Raw genomic sequence first — 18,341 nt, 5'->3', positions numbered from 1 at the left:
TTATACTTTTTTTCCAAGAGGCTGCAATTCTTTTTTTTTAATTTGTTTTTTTATTCTTTTATAAACATATAATGTATTATTAGCCCCAGTGGTACAGGTCTGTGAATCGCCAGCTTTACACACTTCGCAGCACTCACCATAGCACATACCCTCCCCAATGTCCATAACCCCACCACCCTCTCCCGACCCCCCCCCAGAAACAAACCTCAGTTTGTTTTGTGAGATTAAGAGTTTCTTATGTTTTGTCTGAACCCATCTTGTTTCATTTATTTTTTTTTGCAATTCCTTTTTAAATTTGGCTTCTAACTTATCGCATGGCCCCTTAGGTTTTTTATTAGGGGGGCACCAGTATCGCTAGACTCAGACATAAGGGGTAATTTGCATCATTTTGACTAATCGTACAGTCACTTTGTCCACTTAGATGGAGAGTTTCTTCCATTATCTCTTCGGCAGTCCTTACTATTGCTTAGTCAGTCAGGAGGAGAAGAAGGGGATGAGAAAGGGGAGGAGGAGTCCTCCTTGGTCCGGTTGGGAGCAGGAAAGGAGGTAGCTTGTTTCCGCCTTGAATCACAGGAAAAGGAAAACAGCGCGCCAGAAAGAAGTCGCAGAAGACTGAGTAAAAGCTCTTCTGCCTCTGCACTCCGTTCCTGAGTTTCAAGCCCAGGCAGCTCCTCCTTCTGGCATTAGTCATTGGCTGGATAAGTATGATGGACAAATCGGTAGACCAGCGAATGTGCAAGCCCAAAGATTGCTCTGCTCTAGCCAGTTTCACTAGCCAGGGTGGTAGAAGCACCAACCGCAGACAGCTTGCATTTCCGGAATTCTAGCCTTACTGATGTAAACATCTTTGGCACCTACCCTGCCGCTCCCTTTCCCTTACCCTGCCACCTGTGTCCTAAACAGTAAAGGTAAAAATACCAATAAGCTGCCTTTTCACTTCACTTTACATCTGCCCAACTTGAATTAACCTTTAGATTTGAGCCAAGAAGTTGTGATAAAACCTCATTAAGAGACAGACTGGGAGGAAGTACACCAATCAACAGGTTATCTTCCTGCAGCGTGTTTCTGAATGATTTTTATAGTCTACATTTCCGCTGTAGAATATATAGAATATATTCTACATATTCCGCAAATATTCTGAGATGTGTTCCTTTAATATTGGAAAATACAGAGTGGGAAGGGTCTAAATACTTCAGTAAGTGTTCTGAGATGCGATAAAGGTTTTACATTCCATGTAGAAGTTGTAAGGGCTCTGCTGTGTTATCTGGCAAGCACAGTATACCTCCAATTTGGGAAACTCTGCAGTAGAGATCCAGGTACACCATATTTATTATAGTCTTCACTTTGGCCCTGGTATATAAGTAAATCTGTTACCATACCCTTTCTTGATGGATACGGATATCTCAGAACTAAAAGAAAGAAACTCAAAATTGCAGTGGTGTTGCTAAAAGCAATTAATTTGCTTCCTGATTTTGTATAAATCCTAGCAACCTAAATATCTAAACATATATGATTGGTTAAATACAGTGTTATGGATTGTAATTTTTCTACATTTATAGATATGAGGCTAGGCAGGGATAAAAGCAAGGTATTAAACTATATGATGGGATTTGGAAAGATTTTCAGGTAATTTTATACCTAGAGACCCAGAATTCCCCAAATCCTCCTGTCACAGCTCTTTCCTTCAGGTTTTGAAGGAAAATGTACATGGACGGGGAAACAGCAAATGTGAAATAAAATACTACTTGACTCTCACAAACAATAAGAAACTGTGGGCTCTGAGAAACAAACTGAGGGTTTTGGAGGGTAGAGGTGTGGGGAGTTGGGTGAGCCTGGAGGTGGGTATTAAGGAGGGCACATATTGCATGGAGCACTGGGTGTGGTGCATAAACAAGGAATTTTGGAACACTGAAAAAAAATAAAATTATATTTAAAAAGCCTATTTTACTATTTGTTGTGCTTGTGCCTTTCTGCCCTGTGCAAACCTCTCTGGTAAGCTGAGTTTTTAAGGAGCCTCAACCCCAAAATCTCAGGATCTCATTACCCTGTAACTAGCTGCAAGGTCTGAAGAGGTGAAAGTCTGTTGCCATCTATTAAAAAAAAAATGCCACATCTGGGGGTGTATGTCATTTACCCATCCTACTCTTGGAAGTGAAAGCAACAGCTTATACAGATGTCCTTTCTGGGTGAGGTGCTACTTACCTCTTCCCCCTTCTGCCTATCCCCACTCCCTCCTATCCCTTCCACTCCCCACCCTCCTTCCTTTCCCTTCCTCCCCTACTCTCTTTCCCTTCCCCCTCCCTTCCACCCACTCTCCTTCCATCCTCCTTCTCACCTTCCTCCTCTCCTTTTTCCTTCTTTTACTTCCTCCTCTCTCCCCCCTTCTCCTCTCCCTTAGCCTTCCTCCCCTGTTCTCTTTCTCTCCAATCACTCGAATGTGTATTATGCAAAGAAGAGCAAAGATCTGGGAAACATATCAGAATGTTAATAATAGTTATATATTCTTTTTAAATTTCCTTTTCTTCAGTATTTTCTACTTTTTCTAGAAGACCCACATTTTTTATAATTAGGAAAAATGTTAGATTTTTATGGCATGATACACTTTATTTGGCATTTATTTTAGGATGCAATAGAACAACATGAAAAAAATATCAAATGATATAAAGTGATCATCTCAGTGAAAGAAAAAATACAACATATTACAAAGAAAATGTGGTTAGTAACTTTAGTTTACAATTACACAGTATAAGATGAGGAAACTTTTAAAAAATACTGTCATATTAACCCTTCAGTGGTAAACAATAACTTTGTTAGTATTTATTTATAGACCACTATGTCACACAAATAAACGCCATAGTACCATAAGAATGATGGACATTCTTAAATTTATGCTAATCTTTTTTCAAGCAGTCAAATTTCATGGTTCAGCTGTTCTAGTTAATGTAAGTACTGTATATCTATAGCAAAGTAATGAAGGCACAGCTAGTGCAAGCAGATTTAAACGTTTAGTTTTCTGGGCTGGGAAAAGAAAAAAAAACACTTGCATTGGTATTTCAGGACTCTTTTTTTTTTTAAGCAAATATTTGTCTCAATTGACATGACAGTTTTCACAGCTACATTCTAATAGGAACATAACTAAAGGACTTTGCAAAAACAAAACTCTATAGCACCAAAGGAGCATGCTTTAGGTAACTGACAGCATTTACATATTTTGAAGAATATTACCCTGCAACAGGCTAGATACTGATACTTGGATACTGAAAGACAATTTTTTAGACTACCAAGAAAATATGAAAACACAAGACTGTAAGAAATGCTAGTGTTGAGGTTATACAGCAGTCCTCCCATTTTGCCTGAGGCTATATAAACCTGATTCACTGCTGCTTGACGTTTTGAGAGGCTTGAAAATTCTTTCAGGCAGCCTCTTTTTTTATTTTCGATATTTTCTGTTTCCATAACCTTTACCATCATCATAGGTACCTTTGACTTCTCCTGTATAGTAATAGATTGATTTCAGGATGACATTATCATGTAAAATTTGACCAATTTCAAAGTCCTCACCCAGTATAGCATCTTCTCGTGGTTCCAGCTTTCCAATCTTAGGAATCTCAGGAGGGCTAAAGAAATTGAAGAATGATGCATTAGGAACCACTCTTGGCTGAATTTCAATTTCTCCAGTTGCCGTTGTGCGACTCTGGGTGGTTGTCACGGTAACATCCTTTCCTCTTTTCCAGTCTATCTTACAGCCTCTGCAATCTTGGATTTCCCATCCCCAAGAGAAGAAGGGATCATTGTGATCTGGTTTTGATTTTATTATATATGTCTTGGTCAGCATCTCATTTCTGAAGTATGGATTGGGTAGAAAATAAAATTCAAACGTGTAGCTTATAGGCTGGCCAGGTTTCGAGAACTTTAGGCTAATATCTGACAAGAATTTCAAAATAGGGGCATCATACTTCTGAATCATGGGCCCAAGCTTGTCAACATTCTTTAAAACAGTCAGCCAGTAGTCAGGAATGCCTTTAGGATCTTCTTTTTTAGGCTTTCCTTTATGAGCTCTTTTAAGATTCGCTCTTTCTTTGGGCCTGACCTCAGGAATTCTTTTAGGAGCCTCTATTCCAGCAGCCTTTGCTTTAGCCACGGCTACTTTAGGCTGTTCTTTATCTTCTGCCTTAGGCTCTTCTTTCATTTCAGGCTTTACCCCCAGAAAATCTTTAGACTCTGCATTTTCTTCAGCCTTTGCCTCAGGAATTTCTTTTCGAACCTCTTTTTCTTCAGCGCTTACCTCAGGTTTTTCTTTAAGGTCAACATCTTCTCCGTCACCCTCTAAGGCAGGCATTTCACTAATGTCTTCCTGCACCTCCTCGTCACTGCTGAACGCCTCATCCTCTGAATTCCATTCATATTCTTCTTCTGCAGGTTCATATTCTGCATTGATTATTTGAAATCGCCGATCGTACAGAGGCTTATTGAGTTCGGCATATTTTCTTTCGAGATCGTGAATTGCCTCTAAAAACAGGATGTCTACCTTGTCACATTCATCTTGAATATTTCTGAGCGCCTGCACACGATTTCTAACTGCTTGAGGCAGCCGATCCACGAAACTTTTACCCAACGGAGACCGCCGTGCTCTTCTGGAAGGTTCAGATACCCTCTTTTTTCTATATAAGCGGCTGCGGCTACTGCTGCTGCTGCTGCTGCAACTAGTGCTGCTGCTAGAGCTACTGCTGTCAGATTCTTCCCCAGAATCACTAGACGAGCTAGCCATCTTCTCTTCAGCAACCCCTTGGGCGGCTGGTTCTGAGACCATGTTAAGATCCGCTTCTGCCATTTTGCAACCTGGAAACCTCTTAATGTGGTGACTACCACTGAAACCGCGCGCTCGGAGACTGGCAGAAAATGACTCACGGATGCTTGGGTAGTGGCGGAGGCCGGGGCTGAGGAAGTTGCAGCGGCGAAGGTAGCAGTAGCGCAGGGCGGGGCTGGGTTGGGCTGGGCTGGGCTGGGCTGGGCTGGGCTGCCGCGATCGCGCAGAGGTGGAAGCGGCAATCGAGGCCTGGGCGAGAGCGGCGGCGGCAGGGCCTCTCACTGTACCTGCGTCCAACCAACGCGTGCCGCAGCCTAATGGCGCAGTGTAAGACCCCAAGATCTCTCCAGGCTTTAGATCTCAAGCCCCCACCCCTTGCAGTCGGAACTGCCCTTATTTTAGTTCCCAGTGTGCCGTTAGCTCGCGCCTCATTTGCTGGGCAAGCTTGATTGACAATCGCTAAGCCTAATGAAAAACCAAAAGCACCCGCCGCCCTTCAGGCCCCTCCCACCTTCCCAGATGCTCCTTGGTAGCTGAGGCACACACCCTTGGAAGACGTTTATTTCCCCTCAAAATTCTGTCTTTAGAGTTATATAATTCAAAAACAAGCTTAGATATGAGGTAAAAATAATAGCCATCGTTCCTAACAAGGGAAGAGGGGTATCCTTCTCCCATCATCTCATCCTGAAATCCCGTTTGGTTTGTCAGAATCCTTTTGACAAAAATCTGTTTTTAAAAAATTGGATGAAAATACTCCAAATGGCATCATTGGGTAGTGTGACTATGATTTTTTCCAAAAAATCTCTTTATCTAAATACCGTTGGGCGTGTATGTTTACACTGGAGAAAAAAAAAAAAAAGGGAGTCATTTACTGGCAAAGGGGGAAGGGGCTAGAAAGCAGGCATAATGTGTCCACGTATCAGTTTTAATAAGTACTATCTGTGGTGTTTGGCAAGCCTGGTTTATATCCATCTACAAGGTTTGTGAACCCATGTTGCCGTGAGTCAGTTACACCATTTTTGCTATATTTTTCTTTTTAAACTGGCATATGATATACCCCAACCTTGCTACTGACTTGCCACTAGCTGTTCTCAATGCTTGCAAGAACCTTGTAGATGAAATACAAGGGCATTCAAAAGTTAGGTAATATTATTTAAAAGCAGACGGTTTTCTCTATATTTCTGAGCAGCAGTTTTCAATTCCATGAACAGCCAGATGGGAGGGGGAATTTGGGCTGATGAAAAGTGCATCCTCTGTCAGGGTATACTTTACAACGTCAACTGCCACCAGTTTTCTTCTAACATTGTAAAATTCCAGCCACACTAACGTATGATTTACAAATCCAGTGATATGTGAATAAACTTTTGTAAAATGAAGATTAAAAACAGGTATCTGTTATTTTTATTTACAGGATTCATTTCTGCTACAGAACACCTCCATTGGTACAATCCAAAAGACCAGTGTTTACTTTTCATTAAAGGTAAGAAATATATTTAGCCCATTTTTATGAATGACAAGAATTACCTATCTGTATTTGGATAAAAATTCACAGGATATATTACAGTCTTTTAAAGACTTAGTTGGAAGATAGCCTGATATTTCTGTGGAAGAAAAAAAAAACCATATTTGGGTGATTTGATATACTAATGTAGAAAATAACCTAATAAATCACATTCAGTGTCTAAATCTGTTCATAGACTACAAGTAGTAAATTAAAATATAAAACATGAATTATCACTTCAAATGAGTAAAAATATTAAACTTTAGATTAATCTTTGTGTTACCTTTTTATTATAGAATTTATGCTTTGTCATTTAGTCATATATTTTTAAAAAGTTAAGGAACACTTTTCAATTTTGGAAATAAATTTACTTTTATTATTTCTAATTTTCAAGGTATATAAACATTGGAAAGAAAAAACATAGAGAAAATTCCAATGATGGTAAAAATATATAATATTAACAATCAAATGATAACCATTGCTAGCATTTTGATGAATTTCCTTCTAGAAATGTCTTTGTACAGCGGCACACCTGCCTATTTATATACACTGTTATCGATATAAAACACATTATGTTTTGTAATCTGCTCATTTATCAGTTGTGGCTATATTTACATGGTACATGATCAACATCTAATTTTAAAATAGATGCATATTCCATGGGAATATTTGACTTAACATATTTAACTAGATTACTGTTGTAGAGCAGCTCCTTTCCACACCATTTTTCCACTAGCATATGCTTTTTTTTTCCTGTTAAAAAAAATTAGCTCTGGATACCCACTATGTGGATTTGTGAAGATTAATCATAAGATGAATTCCTAGAAATAGGAGTGTTGGAAAAAATTGTGTGTTCATTTAATTCTTTGACACATAGTGCCAAACTTCTCCCCAGAAAAGTTATCACAATTTATAGTTCCACCAACAATGCATAAGAGTTCATTTATCTAATAATTTAATTAATATGCCTTTGTGCCTTCCATGTGTCAGGCACATGTGGTAGAGGATGGTAGTATAATGATGAATAAAACTTGACTGAGTTTATATTCTTTCATTTCATAATTTTAGTCAAAACATATACTATGGAAACAATTATTTAAATCAGTGGGGTTATGCCGTGAATATTATTCTGCAACTTATTATTTTCATTTGAAATGATAGATATCCTTTTTGTAATGAATGCTCTTATATTTTGATATGGTGGTTTCATTTACATGTTAAATTTTCTACCATCAGGAATTAGTGTTTTGGAGTAAGTAATGAGTTAAGGATTCAGATATTTTTTATTTTTTTCAAATTATATTTTTAAAGATTTTATTTATTTATTTGAGAGATGGAGATCACAAGTAGGCAGAGAGGCAGGCAGAGAGAGAGGAGGAAGCAGGCTTCCCGCCAAGCAGAGAGCCCGATGTGGGGCTCGATCCCAGGACCCTGGGATCATGACCTGAGCCGAAGGTAGAGGCTTTAACCCACTGAGCCACCCAAGCGCCCCCAGATATTTTTTAAAATATATTTTTATTAGCTAGCTAATTTTTTATACTGTTTATTTGATAATCTCTCTGTCTCACACTTATTTGAAATACCACCTTTACCATATTAACCAAACTGCTTGGTTCCATTTCTAAATTTTGTTTTCTGATCCACTGGCCTTAACTCTTCTACAAAAAACTAATGAGGTATTGGCTGTTTTTTAATAACATTATATTTTGTGAAAATGATATGCATTGAAAAAAGTTAGATAATATATTAAAATCCAAACAAGAAAACTAACAACACATTTAGAGGCAATCACTATTCACATCTTTAATGAACATCCCCAAATTAATGTCTTAACATTATGTATTTTTATTTCTTCGGTTAGCAATAAGATTGGATGTCTTTTCATATTTTTGTTGTCCATTTGAGAATTGCCTATTTATATCCTTTGCCTGCTTTTCCACTGAATTAAGAAAGAAATTAATCAGTGGTGAAATCCTACAGAAAAATAATTTTGGCCTTGATTTAAGTCAACTGTGACTCCTTTAGAAAATACATCTTTCTGACTTATAACATTGGAAAATACATCTTAACTACAGCTTTCATTATAAATTACCTAATTTCAATTTAAATTGTCACCTAAACAATACTTTTCAGGGATTAGTACTTAATCATAATGAAACAATGAAGTTTGGCATGATACAAGGAGAATAAAAACAGAAAAAAACTTGTAAAAAAACCTCAAATACAGATATTAATGAACTATTTTGATTTTTTGGGTTGTCCTTTTTACCAAGCCAAAGACTATAGGTGGCTTCTAACTATAGTGCTCTACTTTTGATGTGTATGTGCTACCTTAGGTTCTTGTAATGTACTTTCATTTTTGTGGCTTTTCTTGGTCTATTAGTTAACTTAATTTTATTATGGCAGTTTCCTAAAAGAACATAAGTGTTTTCTTTATATAACACATTTAATTAATTCATTATATTATATATTTTCTACTGTGAATAGTTTTGTAAGTATTCTAGCATATAATATGCTTATTATTCTTCATAAGGCCATCTTTAATTTATTTGCATAGTGGTATGTTCTCTGTTTCATTATTTTATGATATTCTTTTTGGGGGTCAAATGTTCATACTTGTACATGAGATGATGCTTAACACAGAATCTATTGGTATATTCAGGCTGACCATGGCTCTTAAATATCTGTTTATACCTTCCCTCTTATGAACATATACACAATCCCAACTACCAGCCCTGTCACACAAACACATATACGTAATATGCAATAAGTGCTATAGCATTATCTCTGTTACAGATATTTAAGACGCCAAGCATTGCAATTTCATTTATTTGTGGAGTTACTTTTTTTCTTTTTTGTTGTTATTATTCATCTAGACAGATTTTATCTGAAAACACAAGTTAATTCTTTTTAAAAATAATTTTATTTAAGTACAATAGATACAACTGTACATAAAGTACACAATGTGATGTTTTAATAAATCTTTATATTGTTAACTCATCACCCACAGTCAAGATAATGAAAATTTTTATCACCCCCAAAAGTTTCATTATGCCTGTTCTTGTTCCTACCTAGGCAAGTACTAATCTGTTTTCTGTTTGTATAGACTAGTTTGCATTTTCTGGGATGTTATATAAATAAATTGATGAATCACATACTATGTGTATATTTAACTTTTTAAGAATTAACTGTTTTCCAAAGTGGTTGTACAATTTTGCATTCCTGCTAGGAACACCAACACTTGGTATGGTCATTCTTTTTAAATTTAGCCATTTTGATAGGTATGAAGTAGTATCTCATTTTGGTTTTACTTTGCATTTCCCTAATGACTGAGGGTGCATTTAATTATATAATTATATGATTTTTTTGTAGTGACTTACCATCCACATATCTTCTTTGGTGAACTGTCTATTCATATTTTGCCCATTTTCCTATTGGGTTCTGGTCTTACTATTGAGTCTCGAGAATTTGTTATATAATGTGGATACATGTCCTTAGCAGATGTAAATTCTCCAAGTATTTTCTCCTAATCTGTGGATTTTCTTTTTATCCTCTTAATAGTGTCTTTCATAGATTTATTTTTCAGAAAAAAGAAGTCTGTAATTTTGATGCATTCCAATTTATCATCTTTGTTTCTTTTATAAACCATGTTTTTGGTGTCATCTCTAAGAAATCTTTGCCTAGCCCAAGATCAAAAACCCAAATCAGGAAGATATTCTTCTATGCTTTTTTGGAAGTTTTATACTTTGATATTTCACATTTAGATCTGACCTATTTTTGTACCTGGTATAAAATATAGATTGAAATTAGGTATCAAATTGTCCCAGCATTGGGGACATTTCTCTACTGAATTACCTTTGTACCTTCATCAAAAATTAGTTGTCCATATATGTGTTGGCCTCTCTATTCTCTTCTATTGTGTATTTATTTTAATTGCCTAAATTGTAAACATTTCTTAGATATTTTTGGGAGGGAATGAGAAACAAATTGTGGGATAACAGAATTTAATTATAGTGGAGACAGTTAAATAGTTGGATCTTCATCCTTGGCCTTTCATTTTTGCTCTCAGATATCTGAGAGAAAAGGAAAATAACAGCACTGGTAACCTAGAAGACAAATCAAAACAAGAAACACAAATGCTTTTCTGTTTTTGTGGAATTGCCAGCGTGTGGCTATCTACAGCCCAGCCACAGGAATGGTAGCTAGCATTATTCAGGAGCATAAATAATTCCTTTGTTTTTCTCACCTGTGATAAGAGAAACCAGTTTACTACAATGTGTAGAAAGCATTTTCAAGGTGTTAGTAAATTATGATTAAAAGACAGAATTGTCATAAATAATTGTTTATTATTTCATATTGTGAGTTTCAAATTTCATATATTGGTTATTATTTCATACTGTGAGTTTCAAAACAACATTATCTCATTCAATACTCATTCCTAAAATACGGATACACACAAATGAATAGAATATGGTATATAGCTATAACATTTGAGTTTTAAAGAAAATATTTGTGATTTACATTTCTAGCATGATAGCCTTACTTCATGGTGTTGTAAAGGGCAGTTACAGGGCACCTAGTTGGCTCAGTCATTAAGCATCTGCCTTCAGTTCAGGTCATGATGCTGGGGTACTGGGATGAGCCCTGTATCAGGCTCCCCGCTCAGCAGAAAGCCTGCTTCTCCCTCTCCCACTCCCTCTGCTTGTGTTCCATCTTTAGCTGTGTCTCTGTCAAATAATAAATAAAGTCTTTTTTTTTAATTTTGAAAAGGCAGTTACAATTAATGCAATGACAGAAAAGGAAAATCAGTTACTAATTTGCATATTTGTTCTAATGCTAGTTTTAAACTTAAAAATAGCATACATGTTCAAAAATGTAAATCCACATTGCAGAGGAACACTTTTACGAGGGTGTTCAGAAATCTTTTGCCCATGGTACTTATTTGAAGAATTCTTACATTAAAATTCAAATAAACCAAACATTTTTTTTTTAATTACAGGTGTGGGAGCATTTTATTTAACTCTTCTAAAAAAGGAGTGAAAATTTTAAAGAACTTAAATGTGACCAGTATCCATCCATGTGTATATGATTACAGTAACTATTTCTAAATTTTGCATTACATATGGACAATATAGAAAAAGCCCAAATGGACGTTCTCTGCCAAATTTTTTTCAGAATACCAATATATATTTAATTAATTTGATTTAGTGCAACAAATACATATCCCACAGCTCTTCAGAGTTGATGGCCATTTTTATATCAAACAACATACACACAATTCACAAAACCCTTTCTTAGAGTATAAAAGAGGAGAATCCCAATAATTAACAAGTCTTAGCATTTGATTTCACTAAGACATTATGACTTGATTTTTAGTGTAGGTTCTAGGGTCAGAATTGCTGGGCTTGAATTCTGTTCTTTTCTCTTTGCTTTTTGCATTAGATAGTGGGCAAGCTACCTAACTTTTTTTTTCTTTTTTTTTTTTTTAAAGCATTTATTTATTTGACAGAGTGAGAGAAGGAGAGAGAGCACAAGCAGGGGGAGCTCCAGAGGCAGAAGGGGAAGCAGGCTCCCCTGCTCAGCAGGGAGTCTGATGCCGGACTGGATCCCAGGACCCTGAGATCATGACCTGAGCGGTAGGCAGAGGCTTAACCCACTGAGCCACCCAGGTGCCCCTACCTCACTTTTCTTACCTCTGTTCTCCCTCTCTAAAATGGGGCTAAGAATGGCACATAGAACTAAAATTCAATATTGTTTGCTACTTTTCATATTACTAATAGTACTAGATCTTGATAGTTCTAAGGTCAAATAGCCACTTATCCTGGTTGGCATTATCTGCCTACAGAATATCTTCTGTTATTTCAAAGGTAAAAAAAAAAATCAGCAGAACACATATAAAATTCCAAACCAAGTATTGTTTTAATTTTTATACCATACACAGCCTCCTTTCTTTCTTGAGAACTTTTAAACTTCCTGACAATCCTAAATTATATAATCTTCTTTATCTCAACCTCAAACATATCTCATGTTTATTTTTATGCCATTTATTTTTATTCTATTATAAAGGTTAAGAGTATAAAATTTGTATACAATTAACTACATATACCTAAAATTATAATAAAATAATTCCCAATGTGTTAGTGACTTCTGTTCTTGGTATTAATAACATTTATTTTACTTTTAATGTGTTCATTAAATGTAGAGTGCTATGCATTGTGACTTAATTTTAAATACCCAACAAATGCCTTAGATTTTTCTTTTTTTCCCTTTTGCTTAGAGTAGTGGTCTCAAGCCTACCTAATAGCTGTGTCAAAGTATTGGAGGTGGAAGGGATTTTAGAGATCTTTTAGTCCAATATCCTTATATAGACTGGGAAACTGAGGCCTTCCCTATTGGATAGACATTCTCTGTGTTTTTAAGTGTTTGTCACTACAAGCAACACATTTACAAACATTATTATGTATTCAAAGTCATTTTTACCAATGTTAATGATTTTGGCTTAGGGGCAGATTAAAGAGTAAAGAAAGGTCCTCTAATAATGGATAATTATCCTAAGAATTATGTAGTAAGTGCTCATAGTTGTCACTAAATAATAGCTAACTTCATAATTTTCAATGTATCAGACACTGAATCAAGTACTTTACTTTTACTCTTTCATTCTAATGAACACATTGAAGGGTTCATTATTATCCTCATACTATCTTCATATCATCCTTAATGTCCTTAATGAGAAAACTAAGATTTTAAGTGAATAACTTGCCCAAGGTCACATGGTTTATAATCAGAAGAGCCCAGATGTAAAACCAGATGGTTTGATTCCAGGTGTTAAATTCTTACTCTGCCATCTTTAGTGAACAAAAATGAATGAACTCTTGAACAGAGATGCTTAATCTGGATTTATTTAAGTGATAACTGTGGCTACTTTTCTGTTCCTCTGGTAGTAGTTGTTTTTATGATGTGAGTACCTTTAGGGGCACTAGTCCTCAGGTTCCTCTGATTTATACATGAGTGTTGTCTTGAACTGACAAAGTATACTAGAACAAGCTAATTTAACAAACAAGATGGTTTTCATTGGTTCTAGCATACCTAACAGCTTTATTTGGTTAACAACCAAACACTGGGAGGTGCCAATGTATCCAGTCCATAATTAAATGAAAAACATCCTAAGGATTTTACCATTTAAGTACCCCTTATGGCAGAGGAACCTGTACTTTGACAAGCCTGAAGGTATGACCTGAAGCTACCCTTCGAAAGCAGGAAACTCTCTTGAAATCTATACATTTTAACTATAAACTTATTTTCAATATTTGATGTGTATTCTATAATTTATTGACATTAGTTTTTATGTAAGACAAAATTTCTTGCCCTTTAGTAAAACTGACACCCAGGAAGATGTGTTATGATGATCCAATCCATTTCCGTATTTCAGGCAACACCACAGGCTCTGGGGCTGTACTTGCATAGGTTTAAATTCTTTCACTTACTGACCGTGTGGCTCTGGAGAAGAAGTCACACATCTCTAATTCTCAGTTTCTTTATCTATAAAAAGAGGGTAATGATAGGAACTGCCCTATTGGTTGTTATATAAAAATTAAGGGGATTATATAAATCGTTTAGTAGATGCATAAAGTCTCAGTAAGTGTTGTTTATTATTATTATACACTTCACAGAGCCACATAGGGATTCCTATCTCAGTTCAATAAGTATGATACACAGGCAAAGCTAATGACTTTAATCAGCTTAAATTGTGTTCTATATGTACACCATTCCCTTCAACTTAGAAAATAAGTTGAATTTGCCGTGTGACCCAAAGTTACATTTTATTGTTAAAGTGAGAACTGATATCCTTGGTTTAGTTATTTTCCACTGTGGCAGGATTTTCAATTTAATTGTATGATAAGCATGTAATAAAGCCTAATGTTTCACTTTCAAGGCAATGATAAGTAACACTTCATTGTTCGTTAACCCAGCAATGAAAGAGAAGCAAGGAAATTGCATTATGACTGACTACAAGGGAAAAAATAAGCAGGGTATCTCATTAAATCATTGCTGCTTTTAGTTACCATCAAAAAATCTGCTTAATACAGAGAAAGGAATAAGGAATGGAGCTGTAAATTCTCCAGATTCATTACTTTGTTTTAGTGACTCTTCTAAAAAAGATGCAACCAACAATTCAAAATCATAATATGAGCAGGTTTGTCTGTTTCCTTTTATAACCAGTGTTTATGTACCTAAAAAAACCCAAGCATTTCTGGTTAGAAGTAGCCAAATGCTCTAATTAACACAATTTCCTTATCTGACATCATTAAAATGTGTCTAGCCTTCTCTGCAATAAAGGTTAAAAATGACATAAAGACAAAATTATGTAGTGCACCTGGTGACTCAGTTGGTTAGGCAACTGCCTTGGGCTCAGGTCATAATCCCAGAGTCTCGGGATGGAGTCCCACATGGGGCTCCCAGCTCGACCGGAAACTGCTTCTCCCTCTGACTTTCTCCGCTTTCATGCTCTCTCTCTCATATAAATGAATTTTTAAAAAACCTTAAAAAAAGACAGACTTATATAAATTATTAGACTACATGCTCCCTTTACTTGTAGCAACCTCCAAGCTGTTCCCAACTTCTGATATACACTATACACAGTTCTTTGAAAAATCTTCCTGAAAACTCTTATCATATGCCTTCTATAATCCAAATTTTAGTAATACTCCAGTATTTGGAAACTGACCTGTGTATATATTATAAGCTGTATTTTTTTATTATGTTATGTTAGTCACCATACAATAAATCATTAGTTTTTGATGAATAAGCTCTATCTTTTACTTTCTGGTGACCTTGGGCAAATTTCTCAACTCCCTTTGCCTGAAGTTCCTCATCTGTAAAATCAAGGTAATAGTACCTACCTCCCACAGTCACAATGAGTTTTAAATAACATAATACAGCTTAGACCATGGTGAATCTCAGCAAATTCTAAATTTCTTACTAAACTTATCTTATCCAAGAACACTTACACAATGGAATATAGTTCTTTAACTCATCATTTCCTTTAGGGCTGTTTACTCAGCCTACCTTACATTTTGTATGTTTTTTGAACTAATGACCTCACTTCCCGATAGTAGAACTGTTCCCACTTGCTGCTGAAGTAGAAATAAGTTTTAACCTTTAATTACACCCTCTTTTATATAACAATTGTCCCCTAAAAGTTTCTAATATACTGGTATAACTGCTATGTGGCAAATAATATCAGTTTGATTAAATTTTTAGGATTTAAAGAGTTCATGTTTTTGCAATCAATTTCTAAATAGAAGTATGTCACATATTTTATTAATAGCTAGAGACCATGCAGAGTCTTCTGAAGAAAAATTCTAGAAGATAATGAAGATCTATATTTAATATTAACTTGTTTAACCCCTTCTTTAATTAGCATATTACTCCATAAGACAAGATTTCTAGAAAATAATTATCTGAAAATTGCTTTACAAATAATAGGCATTTAAAGGTAAATATATATCAAAATATCAGGACATCGACTTTTAATAAATTGCATAGTAAATATCATAAAAATTGATACTCAAAAATTTCAGTTAAGTAAAATGAATAAGTCCTAAGGATCTATTGTACATTGTACCTGTAGTCAACAATATTTATTAATAGTACACTTAAAGTTTAAGAGGCTAGATCTCATGTTGAGTTTTTACCATAGCAAAGTAGGGTGTTACATGCAACTGATGAATTATCGAACACTACATCTGAAACTAATGATGTATTGGCTAATTGAATTTAAATTAAAAAAGTAAAAGATAAGAAGGCTACTCAGAGAACCAGATTAATTTTTGTTTTTGTTATCAGAGTTTTATTATCTGAATTGAGCTTTGTTATCTGAATTATCAACATGTCACATTGAATTTTCCTTTCTTTTAGTATATTTAAAAAAAACCAAATTCCTTAATTTCTTAATTATTTGAAACACACTTTTCCTTGGGAAATAATTTTTTTTTTTATTTTGGGTTTCTTTTTGTTTTGTTTTTTTGTTTGCTTGTTTTATTTTTATTTTTAATGTTTTTTTACACAAAAGGCAGTTATTGAGACATTTAAGTGATTGGGAAAATGCCAGAAACCAAAGCTTGAGAACACATCTGCCAAAAGTGCTGGTTCTAAATATGTACAAATGATGTCCATAGTAGAGTGACAGATAAAGAAGGCAGACTGCAAAACAATATCTTCAGTATGGTCTCATCCATATAAAAAAGTACATATGAAAAGATTATATATATATATATATTTATATATATATGGAGTGTGCATGTGTCTATGATTTCATGTTCATAGAAAAATGTCTGAAAATATATGCAACAAATTAATGCAATCAGGTGAAAGGGAAACTTTTAACTTTTTATTTTCCATTCTTAAGCACTTTTTGAAATTTTAAGCAATGAGAACATATTATTTTTTAACTAAAATTTGTAAAGAAAAATTTAAGGCAACAAGGCTTAACATATTTTTTAAAGATTTTGTTTATTTGACAGAGAGAGGAAACATAAGCAGGGGGAGTGGGAGAGGGACAAGCAGATTTCCCACAGAACAGGGAACCCAGTGCAGGACTCGATCCCAGGACCTCGGGATCATAACCTAAGCTGAAGGCAGACATTAACCGACTGAGCCACCAAGGTACCCCTATGCAAAAGCTTTTTGATTTTGATGTAGTCCCAATAGTTTATTTTTGCTTTTGTTTCCCTTACCTGAGGAGAACATATCCATAAATATGTTGCTAAGGCTGACATCCAAGAGATTACTGTCAATATTTTATCTTCAGAGTTTTATGGTTTCATATCTCACATTTAGGTCTTTAATCCCTTTTGAGATTATTTTTGCATATGGTGTAAGAAAGTGATCCGGTTTTATTCTTTTGAGTGTAACTGGCCAGTTTTCCCAATACAATTTATTGAAGAGACTGTCTTTTCCTCATTATATATTCTTGAATCTTTGTCATACATTAATTGGCCATATAAGTGTGAGTTTATTTATGGGCTCTCCATCCTGTTCCATTGATCTATGTGTCCAATTTTATACAGTTGCCATATTGTTTTGATTATTACACCTTTGTGGTTTATCTTCAAGTCTGAAATTGTGATGCCTCCAACTTTGTTTTTCTTTCTCAAGATTGCTTTGGCAACTTAGGCTCTTTTGTGGTTTCATACAAATTTTAGTATTATTTGTTCTGGTTTTGTGAAAGATGTCATTGGTATTTCAATAGAGATTGCATTGAGACTGTAGATTTCTTTTGGTAGTAGGGACATTTTAACAATATTAATGCTCCAAACTTTGAGCATGGAGTATCTTTCCATTTGTATTGTCCTTAATTTCCTTCATTGTTACTTTATATTTTTCAAAGTACAGGTCTTTTACCTCCATGATTAAGTTTATTCCTAGGGATTTTGTTTTTGGTGCAATTGAAAATGGAGTTGTTTCCTTAACTTCTCTTTCTGCTACTTCATTATTAGGGTATAAAACTCTACTGATTTCTGGATATTAACGTTGTATCCTCCAATTTTACTGAATTCATTTATTACTTCTAGTCTTTTTTTTAAGATTTTTTTTTTGACAGTCAGAGATCACAATTAGGCAGAGAGGCAGGCGGGGGTTGAGGGGGAAGCAGGCTTCCTGCTGACCAGAGAGCCCAATGATTCCAGGACCCTGAGATCATGACCTGAGCCGAAGGCAGAGGCTTAACCCACTGAGCCACCCAGGCGCCCCACGTCTAGTCGTTTTTTGATTGAATCTGTCATCCACAAATAGTGACACTTTAACTTCTTTCCTGTTATGATTGTCTCTTATTTCTTTTTCTCGTATGATTGCTGTGACTAAGATTTCCAGTACTAGGGTGAATAAAAGTGGTATAAAGTGGACATTCTTGTCTAGTTCCTGATCTTTAAAGAAAAGCGCTCAATTTCACCATTGATAATTAGCTGTGAGTTTTTATATACAGCTTTATTATTGCAGTATTTTCCCTCTGAACACACTTTAATAAGATTTTTT

At 35.2% G+C, this 18,341-nt stretch overlaps 2 protein-coding genes across 2 annotated transcripts in view; one reads left to right on the top strand and one right to left on the bottom strand.

Annotated features, from left to right (window-relative positions):
* Positions 1 to 2,874: 2,874 nt before the first annotated feature.
* NAP1L3 (nucleosome assembly protein 1 like 3) lies at positions 2,875 to 4,940 on the bottom strand. The gene has a single exon (XM_032881804.1). It carries the CDS (start codon positions 4,829 to 4,831, stop codon positions 3,431 to 3,433), a length of 1,401 nt encoding a protein of 466 aa, XP_032737695.1. The 5' UTR covers positions 4,832 to 4,940; the 3' UTR covers positions 2,875 to 3,430.
* A 417-nt stretch (positions 4,941 to 5,357) lies between these two features.
* The window catches only part of FAM133A (family with sequence similarity 133 member A), a 53,759-nt gene continuing 40,775 nt past the window's right edge, over positions 5,358 to 18,341 (top strand). Inside the window, exons 1-2 of the mRNA XM_032881829.1 lie at positions 5,358 to 5,428; positions 6,219 to 6,287. The gene's annotated coding sequence lies outside the window, so the exon portion shown is untranslated. The remainder of the gene's footprint in view (positions 5,429 to 6,218; positions 6,288 to 18,341) is intronic.

This window comes from Lontra canadensis, unplaced genomic scaffold, assembly GCF_010015895.1.
Source record: "Lontra canadensis isolate GAN:19392208 unplaced genomic scaffold, GSC_riverotter_1.0 scaffold77, whole genome shotgun sequence".
NCBI lineage: Eukaryota > Metazoa > Chordata > Mammalia > Carnivora > Mustelidae > Lontra > Lontra canadensis.
Note: the sequence above shows the minus strand (reverse complement) of the source record. Positions and strands in the feature narration are given on the sequence as shown.

What these genes read in the sequence shown, in the direction of transcription:
- NAP1L3 (XM_032881804.1), bottom strand. Translation starts at nt 4,831, where the DNA reads ATGGCAGAAGCGGATCTTAACATGGTCTCAGAACCAGCCGCCCAAGGG.